This window comes from Sturnira hondurensis, unplaced genomic scaffold (genome assembly GCF_014824575.4).
Source record: "Sturnira hondurensis isolate 20B ecotype Veracruz unplaced genomic scaffold, ASM1482457v3 Scaffold0022017, whole genome shotgun sequence".
Classification (NCBI taxonomy): Eukaryota; Metazoa; Chordata; class Mammalia; order Chiroptera; family Phyllostomidae; genus Sturnira; species Sturnira hondurensis.
This window is the reverse complement of record NW_028094648.1, coordinates 4,585,457-4,601,899: the sequence shown is the minus strand read 5'-3', so window position 1 is coordinate 4,601,899 and position 16,443 is coordinate 4,585,457. Positions and strand designations below refer to the sequence as shown.

Genomic DNA, 16,443 nt, shown 5'->3' with positions numbered 1-16,443 from the left:
TTATGAGCATCAGCTACTACATAATACTTTAATACAGAAAACCTCTTAAGAGCTCATGAGTATGAAGCATAGCTTGTCTTTAAGTGGAATGGTCTGACCTCTGTGGTTTAACACCAGGAGATGTTTCCTTCTTATAATTTTACTGTCATTTCTTGTTTCGTTGGGGGAATAGTCTCTAACCAGCCTCCTTTCTGATCTTCCCTGCACCGGAAACAGATAACCAGCTTGTCAGAACTGTGTGGCGGTAGGAAACCAAGTGTTTAGTGAAAACACACAGGGCTTGTCAGTGTGTACGACATGAGGTTGAACTTTGTGGTGTGTATTTTAGCTAATTCACTAGAAGGCCTCAATATCAGATTTGCGCTGTCAGATGACACAATCAGCCAACTTAAAATAGGTTAGTTGAGATGATCAAGTCTGAGGAACAGAAGGAAAAAAGAATGAAATAGAATAAACAAAGCCTCATAAACCTGTGGGATGCCATTGAGAGTATTAACATAACCATGATGGGAATTTCATAAAAGAGAAAGGGGAGATAATGGGGCAGAAAGAATGTCTGGAGAAATAATAGCCCAAAGGTCCAAAGGAAGCTGAAAAATATGAATCTACCCGTCAACAAACTTTAAGTATGATAAACAGAGATCCATAACTGAAACATCATAATCAAACCATCCACACCCATAGACAAAGAGAATCTTGAAAGCAGCCCTGGCTGGTGTAGCTCAGTGGATTGAGCGTGGGCCTGTGAACCAGAGTATCACAGTTCGATTCCCAATCAGGGCACATGCCTGGGTTGCAGGCCAGTTCCCGGCAGGGGACACATGAGAGGCAAACATACATTGATATTTCTCTCCCTCTCTCCTTCCCTTCTCCTCTAAAAATAAATAAATAAAATCTTTTTAAAAAGAGAGAGAAATCTTGAAAGCAGCAGGAGAAAAGTGACTCATCACATACAAATGTTCTGCAATAATATTAACAGGATTTCTCACCAGAAACCATAGATGCCAGGAAGCAGTAGGATCACATATTCAAGAAAAGGGAAAAAAATAGCCAAGAATACACTAACTGTCCTTCAAAAATGAAGGAAAAATTAAGACATTCCCAGATAAACAAAAACTGACAAAATTAATTGCCAACAGATTTGCTTTATGATACAAGGAGTCCTTCAAGCTGAAATGAAAGAGCACTAGAAATTAATTTGAATTCACATGAAGAAATAAAGGGCATAAAGAGTTAACTATTATAGGTACATATAAATGATAATATAAATGCATTTTTCTGTTTGTAACTTTTATTCTCCTACCTGATATAAAAGACAACTGCATAAAGCAATAATTATAAACCTGTATTGATGGGCATACAATGTATTTTTTAAAAAGCACAAAGGAGAAGGAGAAAGAACATGGAGTGATATTAACTGGAACTAGATTGTTATAAGTTAAGATGTACAGGGCAATAAGTGAGAATATAGTTTTTAAAATATGGCAAAATAAATAAGGAAATTAAAATGATATACTAAAACTAATATTTTACAAAAACAAAAAAGGAGCAGAAAGATGTTACATGTAACAACAAGTAAAATGGTGGGCATAAACCCTATGTTATCAGCAATTACTTAAATATAAATTAACTGAACACTCCAATCAAAAGGCAGGGATTGACAGAATAGATAAAAAAACATACTCAAGAGTATGTCGCCAAGAAGACACATACTTTAGATTCAAAGAAACAAAGGGCTGCAGGTAAAAGAGTTGAAAGAGATATATTATGAAAACCAACCAAGAAAGAGATAGAGTGGCAATATTCATATCAGACAATACATACTTTAAGACAAGCATCTTTACTAGAGACAAAGAAGGACAGTTTATAATAATAAAATGATCAGCCCATTAGGGGCATATAATAATTATAAATACATGTGCAACTAACAACAGAGCTCCAAAATAGATGAAGCAAAACCTGACAGAATTAAAGAGAAATAGACAATTAAACTATAATAGTTGGATTCTTCAATACCACACTTTCAGTAATGGGGAGAACAAGTAGGAGATCAAGAAGAAAACAGAAGGCTTGATCAACACTGTAAGTCAGCTCTACTTGACAGACATTCGTAGAAAACTCCACCCAACAACAGCAGAATTCACATTCTTAAATAAAACATTCTCTGTGACAGGTCATATATAAGGCATGAAATGAGTTTTAATAAATTTAAAATAATTAAATTGTACCTAATTCTCTGATCACAAGAGAATGGAATTGGAAGCCAATAGCAAAAAGGAAATTGGAAAATTAAAGAAATATGTGAAACTAAATACATTCCTAAGTAAACAATAGGTCAAAGAAGAAATCACTTTGTATTTACTACACACAGTAAACATGAAAACAAAACATATCAAAACTTATGATACATACCCAAAGTAGTGCTTAGCTCCAAATGCCTACATTAAAAAAGAGATCTCAAATTATAACCTAATCTTTCATCTTAGGAAATTACAAATAGAAAAGCAAATTAATTTAAAACAAGCAGAACAAAGAAAAGAATAAAGATTAGAGTGGAAGTAAATTAAATAGAAATTGGAAAAATAAAGAACATTAATAAAACCAAAAATTGGTTCTTTGGAGACATCAAAAAAATTAACCTTTGGCTAGACTAACCAAGACAAAAAAGAGAAGACTTGATTTACTAAAATCATGAAAGAAGCAGGAACATTTCTAAGGGTCATTTACAAAAGAAGGGTCATTACTACTGACCTTGTAGAAATAAAAAAGGACTTTAAGGGGTTACTGTGAGCAATTGCATGGACAACGAAGGAGATAACGTAAGTGAAACGAACAAACTCCTAGAAAGACAAACTACTGAAATTGACTTGTTAATAATAAACAAATCCTATCAGACCTATAACAAGTAAAGAAATTGAATTAATATTTTTAAAACTTCCCATGAATAACTCAGGACCAGATATCTTCATTGATGAGTTCTATAATATGTTTAAAGAACTGGCAAAATGCTTCAGACTTTTCCAAAAATAGGACACTTGCCAACACATTCCATTCCATTAGGTCTGTATTACCCTGATACCAAAATCATAAAAGGCCATTAAAAGAGAAGAGAATACAGACAGTATTTCTTATGAGTAGGTACAGTCCATATACCTACCAGGGGAACTTGGTGTGAAGTCCATACCAAAATACTACCAAACTAAATCAAATGTACATGTAGCAGTCTACACCAAACTACTAGTAAACCAAATCCAACAACATATAAAAATAACTATACACCATGACCAAGCTGGATTTATCCCAGGATTATATACTAAAATCAATGTAACATACAACAAATTAGGAGACCAAAAAAAAAAAACAAAAACAGCCCAAACCACATAATCATCTCAATAGACTTGGAAAGGGCATTTGACAGGATTCAACACACTTTCATGATAAAAATGCTCAACGATCATTAGGTATAGAAGTGAACTTCGATAACTTGGTAAAGGGCACCTACAAAAAACCCACATCTAACATCATAATTAATGGTGAAAGACTAAGTGCTTTCCTTCTAAGATCAGGAATAAAACAAGGATGTCAGCTCTCACCACTTCTATTCAACATCATGCCGGTGATTATAGCCAGGGAAATTAGACAAGAAAAAAAAAAGAAATACATTCAGGGTGGAAAGGAAGAAGTAAAAGTATTTTTACTTAGAGATAACATGATTTTTGTAATTTTTAAAATGTTTATTGATTTGAGAGAGAGAAAAAGAAACATTAACTGGTTCTCTCCCATCCATGTCCCACCCAGGGATGGCACCTGCAACCTTTCGGTGTATGGGATGACCTCCAACTAGCTGAGCCATACCAGCTAGGACATCGATGGCGTGACTTTTTATATAGGAAATCTTAAGGAATCCACATTTGATTACTACAGTTAATAACAATGTTTTAAATACAGCAAGTCTCCATCAATGGATTATGAAATCAATTTTAGCTTTTCTTTTAATGAAATCAAATGAAACTTAAAAAATCAGAATGCATTGCCTAGGGAAAACATAGTTTGATGATAATTTTGTTTTAGATGTACACACATATTTACGTGGACTGTATCACAATGTAAAATGTACCTCTTACTATGGATCAAAGTAAAAATTTTGAGAAATACCAGCCTGGTAGAAAGAGCACTAATAATTATGGGAAAAGATGTTCTAAAGATAGAAACAATATATACAATTGTGTGGAGGTGGATTATAGCAATGAAAAATGCTATTGGTCCTCTAATGATTATAATATTTTGTTTCATTTGCATATAGGTCATTCGGTGATTACATAATGAAAGAGCCTCTTCAACTCTCTGGTCCTTCTGCTCGGATAGTACGACTCTCAGTAGCCAAACCCATACATCCAAACTATATTCCTCCAAAAGGCGTAAGTGGTCCATGAAAGAGACAGTTCCTGGTTGACTTTGTAACATGTAACATGTTTGTAAATGTAATGTGCTCCCCTTTCTAGGTGTGTATTTTCCTTTTCTTCCTACTTATATTCTTCTCTCATCAAACTTTTCTGACGACCTCCCCTGCATCTCATGTATCAGTCAAGATTTTATCAGAGAAGCAGAACCACTATGAGTAATAGAAATAGAATTGGACCTTAAGCCACTGTGGGAGCTAATGGAGAAATCAGTAGAAGGCTGTTATGGCCCCTGGGACGTGGGTCTGGTTGTAGCTCTAGAAGCAACGAGAGATAGTTAGGGGTAGGTCAGTAGTTCCCTGGAAGGTATTTACTTCAGGGGAAACCATTACAGTTTCTTCAGGCAAGGGGCCTCTAACCTCTGGCAGGGCAGGAAGGGCTGATTCTATCCATAAGGAAGGCTCAGCAGTATCAAGGGGTTTAAAGCCCCCAGACTCACTGGACCTGCACACATATCCCTGGTCCAATTTTTCAGGGTTGCATTTCTTCCTGATCAGTGCCCTAACTTTAATATAGGAGACCATGCAAGTTTAGGAATTCAATTTGCACTGATATTCACTCATGTGCAGAATTGGATTTTGAGTTAGTTTTCAGAACTTTCAGCCACGTGACCAGAGAATAGAAGGGATTCTTTTAAGTAAGCCACAAAAACTTTCTGACCACTTACCCCCAACCTTAGGGTGGGAATTTAAAGGCTTCAGCTGATCATTTCTTTCCTCAAGTTCTCTGGTGCACTTAGAAGCAATCAACTAGCCCCACTATACTTTTTATTTTAGTAAAATGTTCTCTGCTCCTTTGTCACTCAAAGCCTGACTTTCTGTTTTGCCACCACATGCCATGGACTACCTGTGTCTTTTTTTTTTTTTTTTTAGTCACTGGTGAGAGGATTATTAATACCTTTAAATCTAATCAGCTCAGAAAACAAATTCCAGATGATCTAAAAACAATACAGAGACTCCACCCTCAAAGTTCTGATCTGCCTATCTGTTGCTTTGTACCAAACCACCCCCAAACTTTGGGAAACCACCATTTTATTATGCTCAAGGATTTTATCAGTCAGAAAGTCTGTCTGATAGGGCAGTCAGGCTTGTCTCTGCTCACTCCAGGATGTCTGGAGTCTCAGCTGGGATATTTCCAATAGCTCAAGTGCCTGAAATGCCAGGGGGCTGGAATCATCTGAAGGCTCCTTCATACCTGTCTTAGTCATCTCAGGCTTCGTAACAAAATACTGTAGACTGGGTAGCTTAAACAACAGTTCTGGAGGCTGAAAACTCCAAGATCAAGGTGCCAGTGGATTCTCTTCTGGATGAGGGCCCCCTTGCCAGGTGCAGACACGGAAACCACCTTGCAGCGTGTGTGCCCACATGACCTCTGCTTTGTGAGCCTGCAGAGAGAGAGTTCTGATCTCTCTTTTTCCTCTTAAAACAACACTAAACCCAGTAGGAGCATTCCACCTTCGTGATCTTACCTAAACCTAATTACCTCCCAGAGGCCCCTCCTAGTATTGACACATTGTGAGGTACGGCTCCAACTGAATTTTGGGTTGGAAGGGAGGACAAAAACATTCACTCCATAGCAATACCTATTTGTGGTACCTCCACTGACTGGGATGACTTGAGGGCTAGACTCCGCTGGGAGGCTGGAAAGTCTCAAGTTTCAAGTCTCAGTTGGGAGACCTGAAAGGCGAGTCTCAGTGGGTGCTCATTTACAGGAGCCTCTCCATGTGGCTTAGACTGTGCTCAGCAGAGCAGCTGTATTCTGAGAAGGAATCTCCTACACTAGAGTTCCCATCCGTGAGAATTCCCAAAGAGCCAGGTGGAAGCTGCACAGCCTTTTATGATTTGGCCTTGGAAGCCACATAATGTCACCGCAGTCATACTCTGTTGATTGATGTGGTTACACGTCTGGTCAGATTCAAGGGGGCAGGGACACAAACCCCACCTTTCAATGAGAGAAGTGTCGAGGAATTTATAGTCCTGAGAAAAAAAACTGCCACACCCAATGATGGGAGCCTTTTGGTATCCTTGAGCACAGTCTTTGTATGCAGAAAAGACTGTTCAGAGGCATGCTTTTGATTTAAATCATTAATAGTCAATTTTTTTAATTCCAAGTTTAAAAAATCTATTCTTTTTTAGCTATACACTTAAGTTTATCTCAGAAGTTTTATTATTCTGCTTAAAATTCTAACAGTTTTTAATAGTGACTTTTAAGAGTCCTGAATGTTTTACTTGGTTTCAAACTTAAATAACTTTAAATACTTTATATTTATAAATACATTAAATTTGATTTATTTATTTATTTTAAAGATTTTATTTATTTACTTTTAGAGAGAAGAGAAGGGAAGGAGAGAGGAAACGAAATATCAATGTGGCCCTGGCTAGTGTAGCTCAGTGGATTGAGCTCAGGCCTGTGAACCATAGTATTGCAGTTCGATTCCCAGTCAGGGCACATGCCTGGGTTGCAGGCCAGTTCCCAGCAGGAGACACATGAAATGAAACCATACATTGATATTTCTCTTCCTCTCTCCTTCCCTTCCCCTCTAAAGATAAATAAATAAAATCTTAAAAAAGAAAAAAGAAATATCAATGTGTGGTTGCCTCTCATGCACCCCCTAGTGGGTACCTGGCCTGCAACCCAGGCATGTGCCCTGACTGGGGATCAAACGGGCAACCCTTTAGTTCACAGGTCTGTGCTCAGTGCACTGAGCTACACCAGCCAGGGCTGATTTCTTTTATAAGCATTTTACCTCAACCATCTACTTTAACAAACAAAACCTTCTCAAATATTAAATAATTATTTTAAATCTAATACATTAAACTTATAATATGTTGAACCTGAGTTTTTTAATGTTGTAAGAATGACATAAACTTAAGATTTCAACCTAATATCATAATTTTAAATCAGTTACTCAATTATACATATCAAATTGCACTTTAGGAGTATAAGGTTATCACTCGAATAGATCAATTTGCTTAGATATGTACATGGTTTTTATTTTAATAGTATATGCATACTTTTATTTTAATAATAATTTCAAGTGCACGGAATAGATGCAAAAATTCATATTTTATTTCATTGGCTTTATCATTCTCTCCTTTATGGTGTTTGTGTGTGTGTGTATGTGTTTGTTTTTTTAACCTGACTCATTTTTTAGAATAAATTACAGGTATTATATACCCTTTTTTCTAAATACCTCAGTGTGTATGTCCTAAGAACTACAATACTAATATCAAAATCAGGATATTTAACATGAATATAATTCTATACCTACTTCATGGCCCGTGTTCAAATTTCAGAACCTTGGCTAGCTTGCACATACTTATTCTTAACACAACTATTAATTCTATGTTTTGATTCTCTTAGCTTTTTATAGTTAATTCTAAATCATCTCAGAGTTTAAAAACAACACATGCCCACGAGGGAAGCCCAGGTACTACTGCAGGCACCTAAGGCTACTTGCCACCAGACTTTGAACGGATGAACCATAGAAAGTCCTTTTACCCCCTTGAACATTACACCATGGCTTTTTCAGGACTACAAAACTTAGAAAAGAGGTTGGTTTCATAGCTCATTTACTTAGGGTCTACTTACATATATCGGAAGCTCCTATTCAGACTAATCAACCTGTTTGGATTTTTTAAATCTTTAACTCAGTAGACTTTAACTTTTAAGGCTCATTTTTGTATCTAGCATATACCTTTGAGTAATACCCACATGTGCTCTGGATATCTCACGTGGCTTTGTCTGACTTGCTGGACTAAGTTATGAGGTCATTCTACCAACTTGTTCTTCCCTCATCATTCTCAATCTCTGATTATTTTCTGAGATAAAAATTCTAGAAGTAAAATTACTGCATCAAATTTCTGAACATTTTTATGTGTTCCAACAAAAGTGATTTTGATGTACATATCTATTTACATTACTTGAGCTGCCTTTTTCACTGCATTCTTGCCAACCTTAGATATTGTTTATTTTACATAATATTAATTTTGTAATTAAAACATCTGAACAGAAACCGACTCATAGATACAGAGAATGGACTGATGGTTGCCTGAGGGAAGGAGGGTTTGGGGACTGGGTGAAAGAGGTGAAGGGATTGAGAAGTACAGATTGGTTGATGCAAAATAGTCCTGGGGACGTAACGTACAGCACAGGAAATATAGTCAGTAATATTGCAATAATTATGTGTGGCGCCAATTGGGCATTGGAAATATCAGGGAGAACACTTTGTAAAGTATATGGTTATCTGACAAAAATAAATAAATTTAAAAAATAAACCCCCAAATAGTTAATTCTTTAATCTGTTTGAAGTATTTTTATATAAAATGGCAAGAATCCCCTCTCATTATTGCCTTACCCTTCATTTATTTCCTGCCAGAGTTATTATATACCATAATATTGTCTATGATGGGGTAACAGTTTTAAAAAATGTAACCCAGGTATGTATAAAGGTTCCCCTGACCCTTTTAAGTAATCTGCAAGTTCAGAATCCTGCATGATTAAAAGTTTACTTCAATTTGAAAGATAGACCAATGGATTTTAAGGTAATAAAATAGAAAAAGTTCCTTGACATAGTTTCAGATTGCAACTAATGTTTGAGAAACTACCATTTGTCAAGTTTTCCTGTAGTGTCAAAGAATATCGGCAGTTAAAAAGTTGTTAAAATATGCATTTTTAACTACTGTGTGAGGCTGGATTTTCTTCATATACTTCAACCAAAACAACAGCGCCCTTTTAAGCCAGATATTATAGAGATTTACAAAAGTTGAAACATGTCAATTTTCTCATTTTTTTGCTTTGGGAAATACAGTTGTATGTCATAAAAAAATTAGAGGAACATGTCATGGAATTGCTTTTTGAAGACTAAATGATAAATTCTCTTAAGTGTCTCAGTCTTTGGAAACAATTACTTTTTTAAAAAAGATTTTATTTATTTATTTTTAGAGGGGAAGGGAAGGAGAGAGGGAGAGATATATCAATGTATGGTTGCCTCTCATGCGTCCCCTCCTGGGAACTGGCCTGCAACCCAGGCATGTGCCCTGACTGGGAATCGAACTGCGATTCTCTGGTTCACAGGCCTGCGCTCAATCCACTGAGTGGAAACCATTACTTTTAAGAGTAACTTAAGGGGGATCTGGACCAAAAATAATTGAGTCACTGTACTAGATCATATTTCCGAATTCTCTGTTTGGTTACACTGATATATTGTGCAAGTATCATTTTGCTTAAAATATTGTAACATTAAAAATATTTTAGGGTGGGGTAGGGTATATATAGCCTTGTTTGCCTTCTTTTGGCCATGACTTTCCTATTATCCTTCTGGCTCCCTATGTCCCTGCTCCAGTCCTTCGCACACATGCCTGGTAGGTTATCTCCAGCTCTGATCCCACCTACTCTCTAATGTAAAGATTGATGGTTCTTGGCTGGCTATGAAGAATGCCCCCTCCTCACGTCTAATCTGGTTATAAATGCATTTACAAGCCTGGTCTCCCTGCATAACCAGAGACATGCTGCTCCAGGCTTCTTTGCCTCTATGGTCTGACTTTCCTTTCCATCTTCCTTCCTTTTTTTTCATCATCTTTTCTTCTATTATTTTATTTATTTTTGTGGTATTCTTCCATTATTATGTATCCCCCTTCTATCTCCCACTTCCTCGTCCTTTCTTTATCCTTCCTGTCTTTCTTTCCTCCTCCCTCTAGTTGTCAAAATCTGATCCTCCTTCCAGGTCTAATCTCATGTTCCTTTACTCCTGAAAAAGGAATCCTTGGATTTTCCCACTCTTTCTCTGATGTCTTTTGAAGTTTTATTTATTCCCTTTTATGGGTATCAGATAATCTTAATGATTTTCCTGTTGGGCTACAGTTCCTTCTAAGTTGAAAATTACTTTAAGGAAAGAGATTGCTGTATTATTCTTTGTTGTGTCTTACATAGCATAATTGATTAAGGGATATTTCTCTAATGAACTGAATTAATGAATGATTGTTTTATTTCATTTTTAATTGCCTTTTTTTTAAGATTTTATTTTATTTTTAGACAGAAGGGAAGGGAGGGAGAAGGGGTGGGAGACATCAATGTGTGGTTGCCTCTCGCACGCCCCCCACTGGGGATCTGGCCCACAGCCCGGGCATGTGCCCCAACTGGGAACCGAACCTGTCATCCCCTGGTTCACAGACCAGTGCTCAATCCACCTGAGCCACACTAGCTAAGGCTAATTGTGAGTCTTAATTGAAGGCAATGGTTATCATATATTTCTCTCATTTTCCCAGAGCCTGATAAGAGACAAAGCTTAGCTGATAGTAAATACTTAAGATTCTCATTTCGTGCTTCATGGTGTTGCACCAACAGGTAGAATCTTCCATTTGAAGCCCAGTTCTGCCACGCACTAACTATAGAAACTTAAATAAACTACTGATCTTCAAATTACCTTGGCTTCCCCAGTAGTAAAATAAAATAAAAATGATACCCCAGGTGAGGAATAAATAAATTAATAATGTAGAACACTGGTGGTGTTAATATCGTCATCATCGTCTTCATCAACATCATCATCATTTTCAACATCAAAAGAAAGGATTAGGAACATACTTTTATATTATTTTTCCACCCATAGTTAAAATCGTCCTTTATTTCTAGCTAATGACTATATTCCCTCTCAAAGTCTTATGGTAAATTTTGAGTTCAAATGCCAGTAATTTAAATAGAAGACCATAAATTTAAATGTATTTCCACAATTAAGATAGTGAGAAGTGACCTGGGGGACCAGAACAGCATTCTTTGTGGAAATACGTGGTTCTGCCTTTCTTCTTCTTGGTTTTGGTTTCTATTTCATATCCATTCGACTTACAAGAGAGCCACTAAAATTTCCCGGAAGCATGGGATTTGGGCTGGTATTAGTCCCATGTCTGAAGGGCACAAATAGTTAAGAACAAAGTAGAGCCCTGCCCCTGATAGTACTTCCATGTGGTAGGGCTGGGCCTTCCCTCTTGGCTGAGTTTTTATAAAACAGCTGCTACTCCGTAAATCAGCCATTTCCTCCCCATCTGTAGTTTAGCAGTAAGTTCCTGAGAAGTTGAGTTGGAATCCATACAACCTCGTTTGAGAAAGATAGGAATTGATCCTTTCAGCTATGATTGTGAGTTCCTACAAGATTCTCATTCTTCCTGCTAAATTTGCTGAGAAGTCTGGTCCAGAGGTCAGACCTACCTCGTAACCTTGATCAAGATAGTGCTTAGTATTCAATACTTAAGGTAGTGTTTTATTTTTCTCCACTAGAGTGAAAACAAGATTTCATTTTCTGCCCTGAATGCGGTCGCAAGTCCAAGAACTGTAGACCTTGCCCATCCAAGGATGAAGATAGAGGGTCTGTGCTATCCAAGAGAAAAAAGTGAAGTGCCCATCCGTCCTGTAAGCCATTACCGCCTCGGCATCCTTCAGCTCATGTTCCGGTTGTTGCTAGGCTGCTATTTTTCCTCTACAGGTCATTGGCCAAAGTCATTGAAAAAGGGAGTCTTGAAAGTCATTGAAAAAAGAAGACCGACCTGTTACATATGGAGAGGGACTGGGGGGAAAAGGGTGAAGACCATGAACTTTGGAGTCAGTAACAACTGGTTTCAAATTATAGCCTTGCCACTTCAGCTCCATGATGCTATGACAACCTTCCTGAGCCTTGCTCCTTCAACCAGTATTAAAATGCCTACTGTGTGCCAGACACCGTTGCCAATGAATAAGATTAAGAGAAACAAAAAGATGTATAGGTAAACAGATATGATAATATGAAGCAGTGATAGGTGCTATGAAGAATATAAAATAGGAAATGAGTGCTTATGGAGATAAGCTTCTTTGCATTTGGTAGTTAGGGAAAACCTCTTTGAGGAAGGGATATTTGAGATGAAACCTGAATGAGGATGTGGAGTCAGCTATGTGAAGGTCTGAGAAGAGAATATTTTAGTAAAGGGAAGAGTACATGTCAGAGTCCTGAAGTTGGGATGACCTTGAAGTTGGGGGAGCAAGGGAACTGTAAAGATAACAGTTCTTACTTGGATAACTGTTAATCATATGTAATAATAGATAAGGTGCTGTGCTGGGCACAGAGCCTGGCACATTCAATACGTCTCATGCTCTATCTCCTGACACTCCCCTCCATTCATTGTAGGGGGAGCTTGGTGCCCAGTCCCAACTGAGTTTTTAATAAATGTCTAATGATTATGCTGTCAAAGAAGGTGGGACCAATTTTGCCCTCCTCAGAATCCGAGGATTTGATATGGAATTCCATTTGGAAGGAAAACTAGTCTGGGAATTAAAAACCCTTGAAAGCGTGTCTTAAGTTTGCTAAAGTGACTTGCCTTCTGTCCCTCAAGCAAATCACTTTATTCTCAGTGTTTTGGTTTTAAAATGAGAATTACAGGCATTTTTTCTTCAATTGCTAGAACTGTTGGGGGGAGAAGGGCTTAAAAATCTTTTTAAAAAGTGATACCACTGCAGATAATCATACACTTAGAACAAAAATCAATCTGTACCACTGCAACATAGAACACCTTCAGGGGTGCCAAGTGGCGTTTGTTATCTGTCCTGATTCTCTCCAGTGAGCACTTAAGAGAGAGAATAGTGGCCATACACCATCCTTCCCGTTTTACCAGTAAAGCAACATAATAGAAAGGCAACCTGGAAATTGTGATTTTCCAAGTAAGACCAAAAGGAATTGATCAATCAGTTCGTTGTTTTGTGCTTATTCCATGCCAATTATGCACCAGAACCTATTCTAGCTTTTGGCAAACAAGTACAATAAGTTCTCACTTAACATCGTTGTTAAGTTCTGTGATCATAAGCAAGTAACATATAACCATAGGCTATATGTTACCTAATTGTCATAGGCTATATGTTACCTAATTACCATAGGCTAATTGATAGAAACAAGAGATAATTTCCTAGGCATTTTAACAATGTTATGATAAAACAACATTATCTGAGGACCTGCTGTATTTGTCTCAAGCAGTTTATATTCTAATGCAGCAATTTTCAACTGGTGTGCTGCAAGAATTTTAAAAACATGCAATACCTGACTATTTATTCAGAGCACTGACCTCTTTTTCCTTAGATTGTCAAATATAATTAACTAGCCAACACAAAGATAGTCATCTGGCGTGAATGAATCAAAAGTATACCTATTTTTTGTCAGGCAAAAAATATATTTTTTGGTGTGCTGCATAATTTTGGTAATTAGTTTATATGCATCATGATATAAAAAAGGCTTAAAATTGCTGTTCTAGGGGGAAGAATCACACAATAAAATATCAACAATGAGATAAATGAGCTCAATCAGGAGTTGGAAAGTGCCTTGAGGAAGATTAGTACTGTGGAAGGGGGTAATTAGAAAAGCTGATTTATTTTTATACAGTCAGGGAAGAAGAAGTCCTTGAGGATGTGATGTCTAAGCCAAGAGACTTAGATAAGGAAGAGGCAGCCATGACAAGATTGAGGACAGAGGAAGCCAAGCAGAGCCAGCAAGTGCAAAGGTCCTGAGATGGAAAGACCTGGGCCTGAGGGGCCTCGTGTCATCATGGAGGCGGGGTGCTCACAGTGACCAGGGTGGGGGTGGTGTGACCCTGGGCCTTCCATCTAGGCCACAGTAAGGAGCCAAAATGTTATTCTTAGCAAAACAGGAAGCCACTGGAGGTTTTAACTCTGGAAGTGACATGACTGGTCTTGGGCTTCAGGAAGTAGTTACCTTACCTCATGGGGTTGTTATGATGATTAACTAGCAGTGACGTAGCTAAATGACTAGGACACTGTCTGGCTCATGGGATGCACTCATTGAAACGCTCCTTCTCTCCCTCAGTAACTGCTGTGTGAGTGTTGGATTGTACATGGGCATGAATGGAAGCAGGGAAACCAGTTAGGAGTGTGTTCTAGGAATCCAGGAAAGAAACAATGGTGACTTGAGTAGGGATATAGCTGTAAAGGGAGGGATATGTGGTAAAATTTGGGATATATTTTTGTGTCTTTTTGTTTCCACTATAGATATCCCAAGCCGCCCTGCTAGCCAAAGCCAGCAGTCGAATAATAGCCCTAGCTAAGGCCAAGACTCTTCATGAAGATTATTTACCTCCCCGTGACCCCTACTGGCCAGTCTCTTACACTGCTATGCATTCCAAGGCATCGCCCAGAGTCCAAGAACTAGCTAATCCAAATACAAGGTATGTCAACTCAAGGCTAAGGTGGGACAGGAATGGATGGCGGTGCTGGGGACTGAGGAAAGTTGACCAAATGAGGCCAGTGAAAAGAACTGTAGGAGTATAAGAAAAAATTGAGAACATCTCACTCATTTGTTACGTTTATTGTGACAAATAAATATGAGGCTATAATTAAGGGTTAGTGGACTAGTACTGAAACAGATTTAGGAGACAACTCTGTAATTATGGGTATTGTATCCTTTATCTAATATATATTGTCAAAGTGAAAGAATTTATTAAAAAAGCGCATAAATGTTGCAGCGTGTGCAAGGAAAAAATACATATGTGCCATGTGCTTGCTTGCGTATGCCCACAGCGTCTAAGGAGGCAGTAACGATGGTTCCTTTTTGAAGCCTGGGGACTTGAGATGGGAGTAAGAATTATTTTTTCACTAAATAGGCTTTTGTATTTTTTTTTATAAACATATTTTACTTTTCTTTTCTTTTTTAAAAAGATTTTATTTATTTATCTTTAGAGGGGGAGAGGAGAGAAATATTAATGTATGGTTGCCTCTTGTGAGTCCCCCGCTGGGAACTGTCCCGCAACTCAGGCATGTGCCCTGACTGGGAATCGAACCACGATCTTGTGATTCGCAGGCCCACGCTCAACCCACTGAGCTATAGCAGCCAGGGCTGTATTTTTCAATGTTTGTGTACTATGTACATATATGACCTATTTCAAATAAATGAGAAAATCCTTCAACAAAGGAGAAGATGTCTCTGATCCCTGTTAATTTTTGAAAAGACCTCTTAACTTCCCTGAACCTCACTTCATTTTGCTGCCTTCGAGGGGCATAATACCCAACCCCTCTTTTTAAGTATCATGAGGAAAACCTGGAGACACAGAAAAAACTGTAGAACCCTTGAGCTCAGGGTACAGGACTTACATAATATTAACATCTTAAAAAGTTTGTAAGGTGTGTTTCTTTAGAAAATAAAGTTCAGCCTCAAATGAAATGAAAAGTATTCCCTGCGCGTTGACCAAGGGGAGGGAAGAGTGAGGTTGAGTGCTCAAGATCCCTTCTCTGAAGTTACTACTTGGCAGTAAGGTGCTAACGGTGGAAACTTCAAAAATCTGATTCCTTTAATTCCACCAGAGGACTGTCTGGCTTGTTTCAACATCGCCGGCTGATTGAGAAGTTTCCAGAGTTTACTTTCTGTGGAAAGGGCAAAGGCTTTGGAATCTGACAGATAAGCCAGTCCAAATTTGACCACAGAACATTCTTAGAACTTCCCGGAGCCTTCATTTCCTCATCTGTGTGGTGGAAGTGGTGATTCCTCTTTCATGGGCGCTCATGAAAGTCAGTGGGAACATACCACTGTGCTTGCCACAGAGTGGGTGCTTGAGGGAAGTTAGCTCCTTTTTCTGTTCATCGTATTCCAGGCTGAATTCTTCTCTCCCCATTTCAGGACTCCTGGGCATATCGTGTACTACGACCCCCAGGTCTTTAAAGTCAAGCCAGCTGCTTTGAAATCACAATGTTCTCAGAGGATCAAGGAGTTGGCAGAACCTCTTACACGTTAAGCACAGAAAGCTACATCACAAGCTCTAGTTATGTATCTGGAAGACATAGTAGATGACTTAGCTCCCTACTCAGGTACCGGCAGTTTGTTCTCCCCCCACAATCTCAAAAGCACACGGGACCTCCAGGGGACACCATGGCGACCATCAATGGGCAATTGCTGCTGTGACCTGTCATCATGTGTTTAGCAGGTCTGGGGACTCCAGGATGAAATAAAAGAGAGAACAGTAGCCTG

General features: G+C 38.1%; 1 protein-coding gene across 1 annotated transcript in view; it reads left to right on the top strand.

Moving 5' to 3' along the window:
• SPMAP2L (sperm microtubule associated protein 2 like) overlaps positions 1-16,241 on the top strand; it is a 45,238-nt gene extending 28,997 nt beyond the window's left edge. The window contains exons 6-9 of the mRNA XM_037034117.1: positions 4,304-4,418; positions 11,730-11,861; positions 14,475-14,650; positions 16,096-16,241. Coding sequence (XP_036890012.1) covers positions 4,304-4,418; positions 11,730-11,861; positions 14,475-14,650; positions 16,096-16,210 — 538 coding nt within the window. The 3' untranslated portion in view covers positions 16,211-16,241. The remainder of the gene's footprint in view (positions 1-4,303; positions 4,419-11,729; positions 11,862-14,474; positions 14,651-16,095) is intronic.
• The last annotated feature ends 202 nt before the right edge of the window (positions 16,242-16,443 follow it).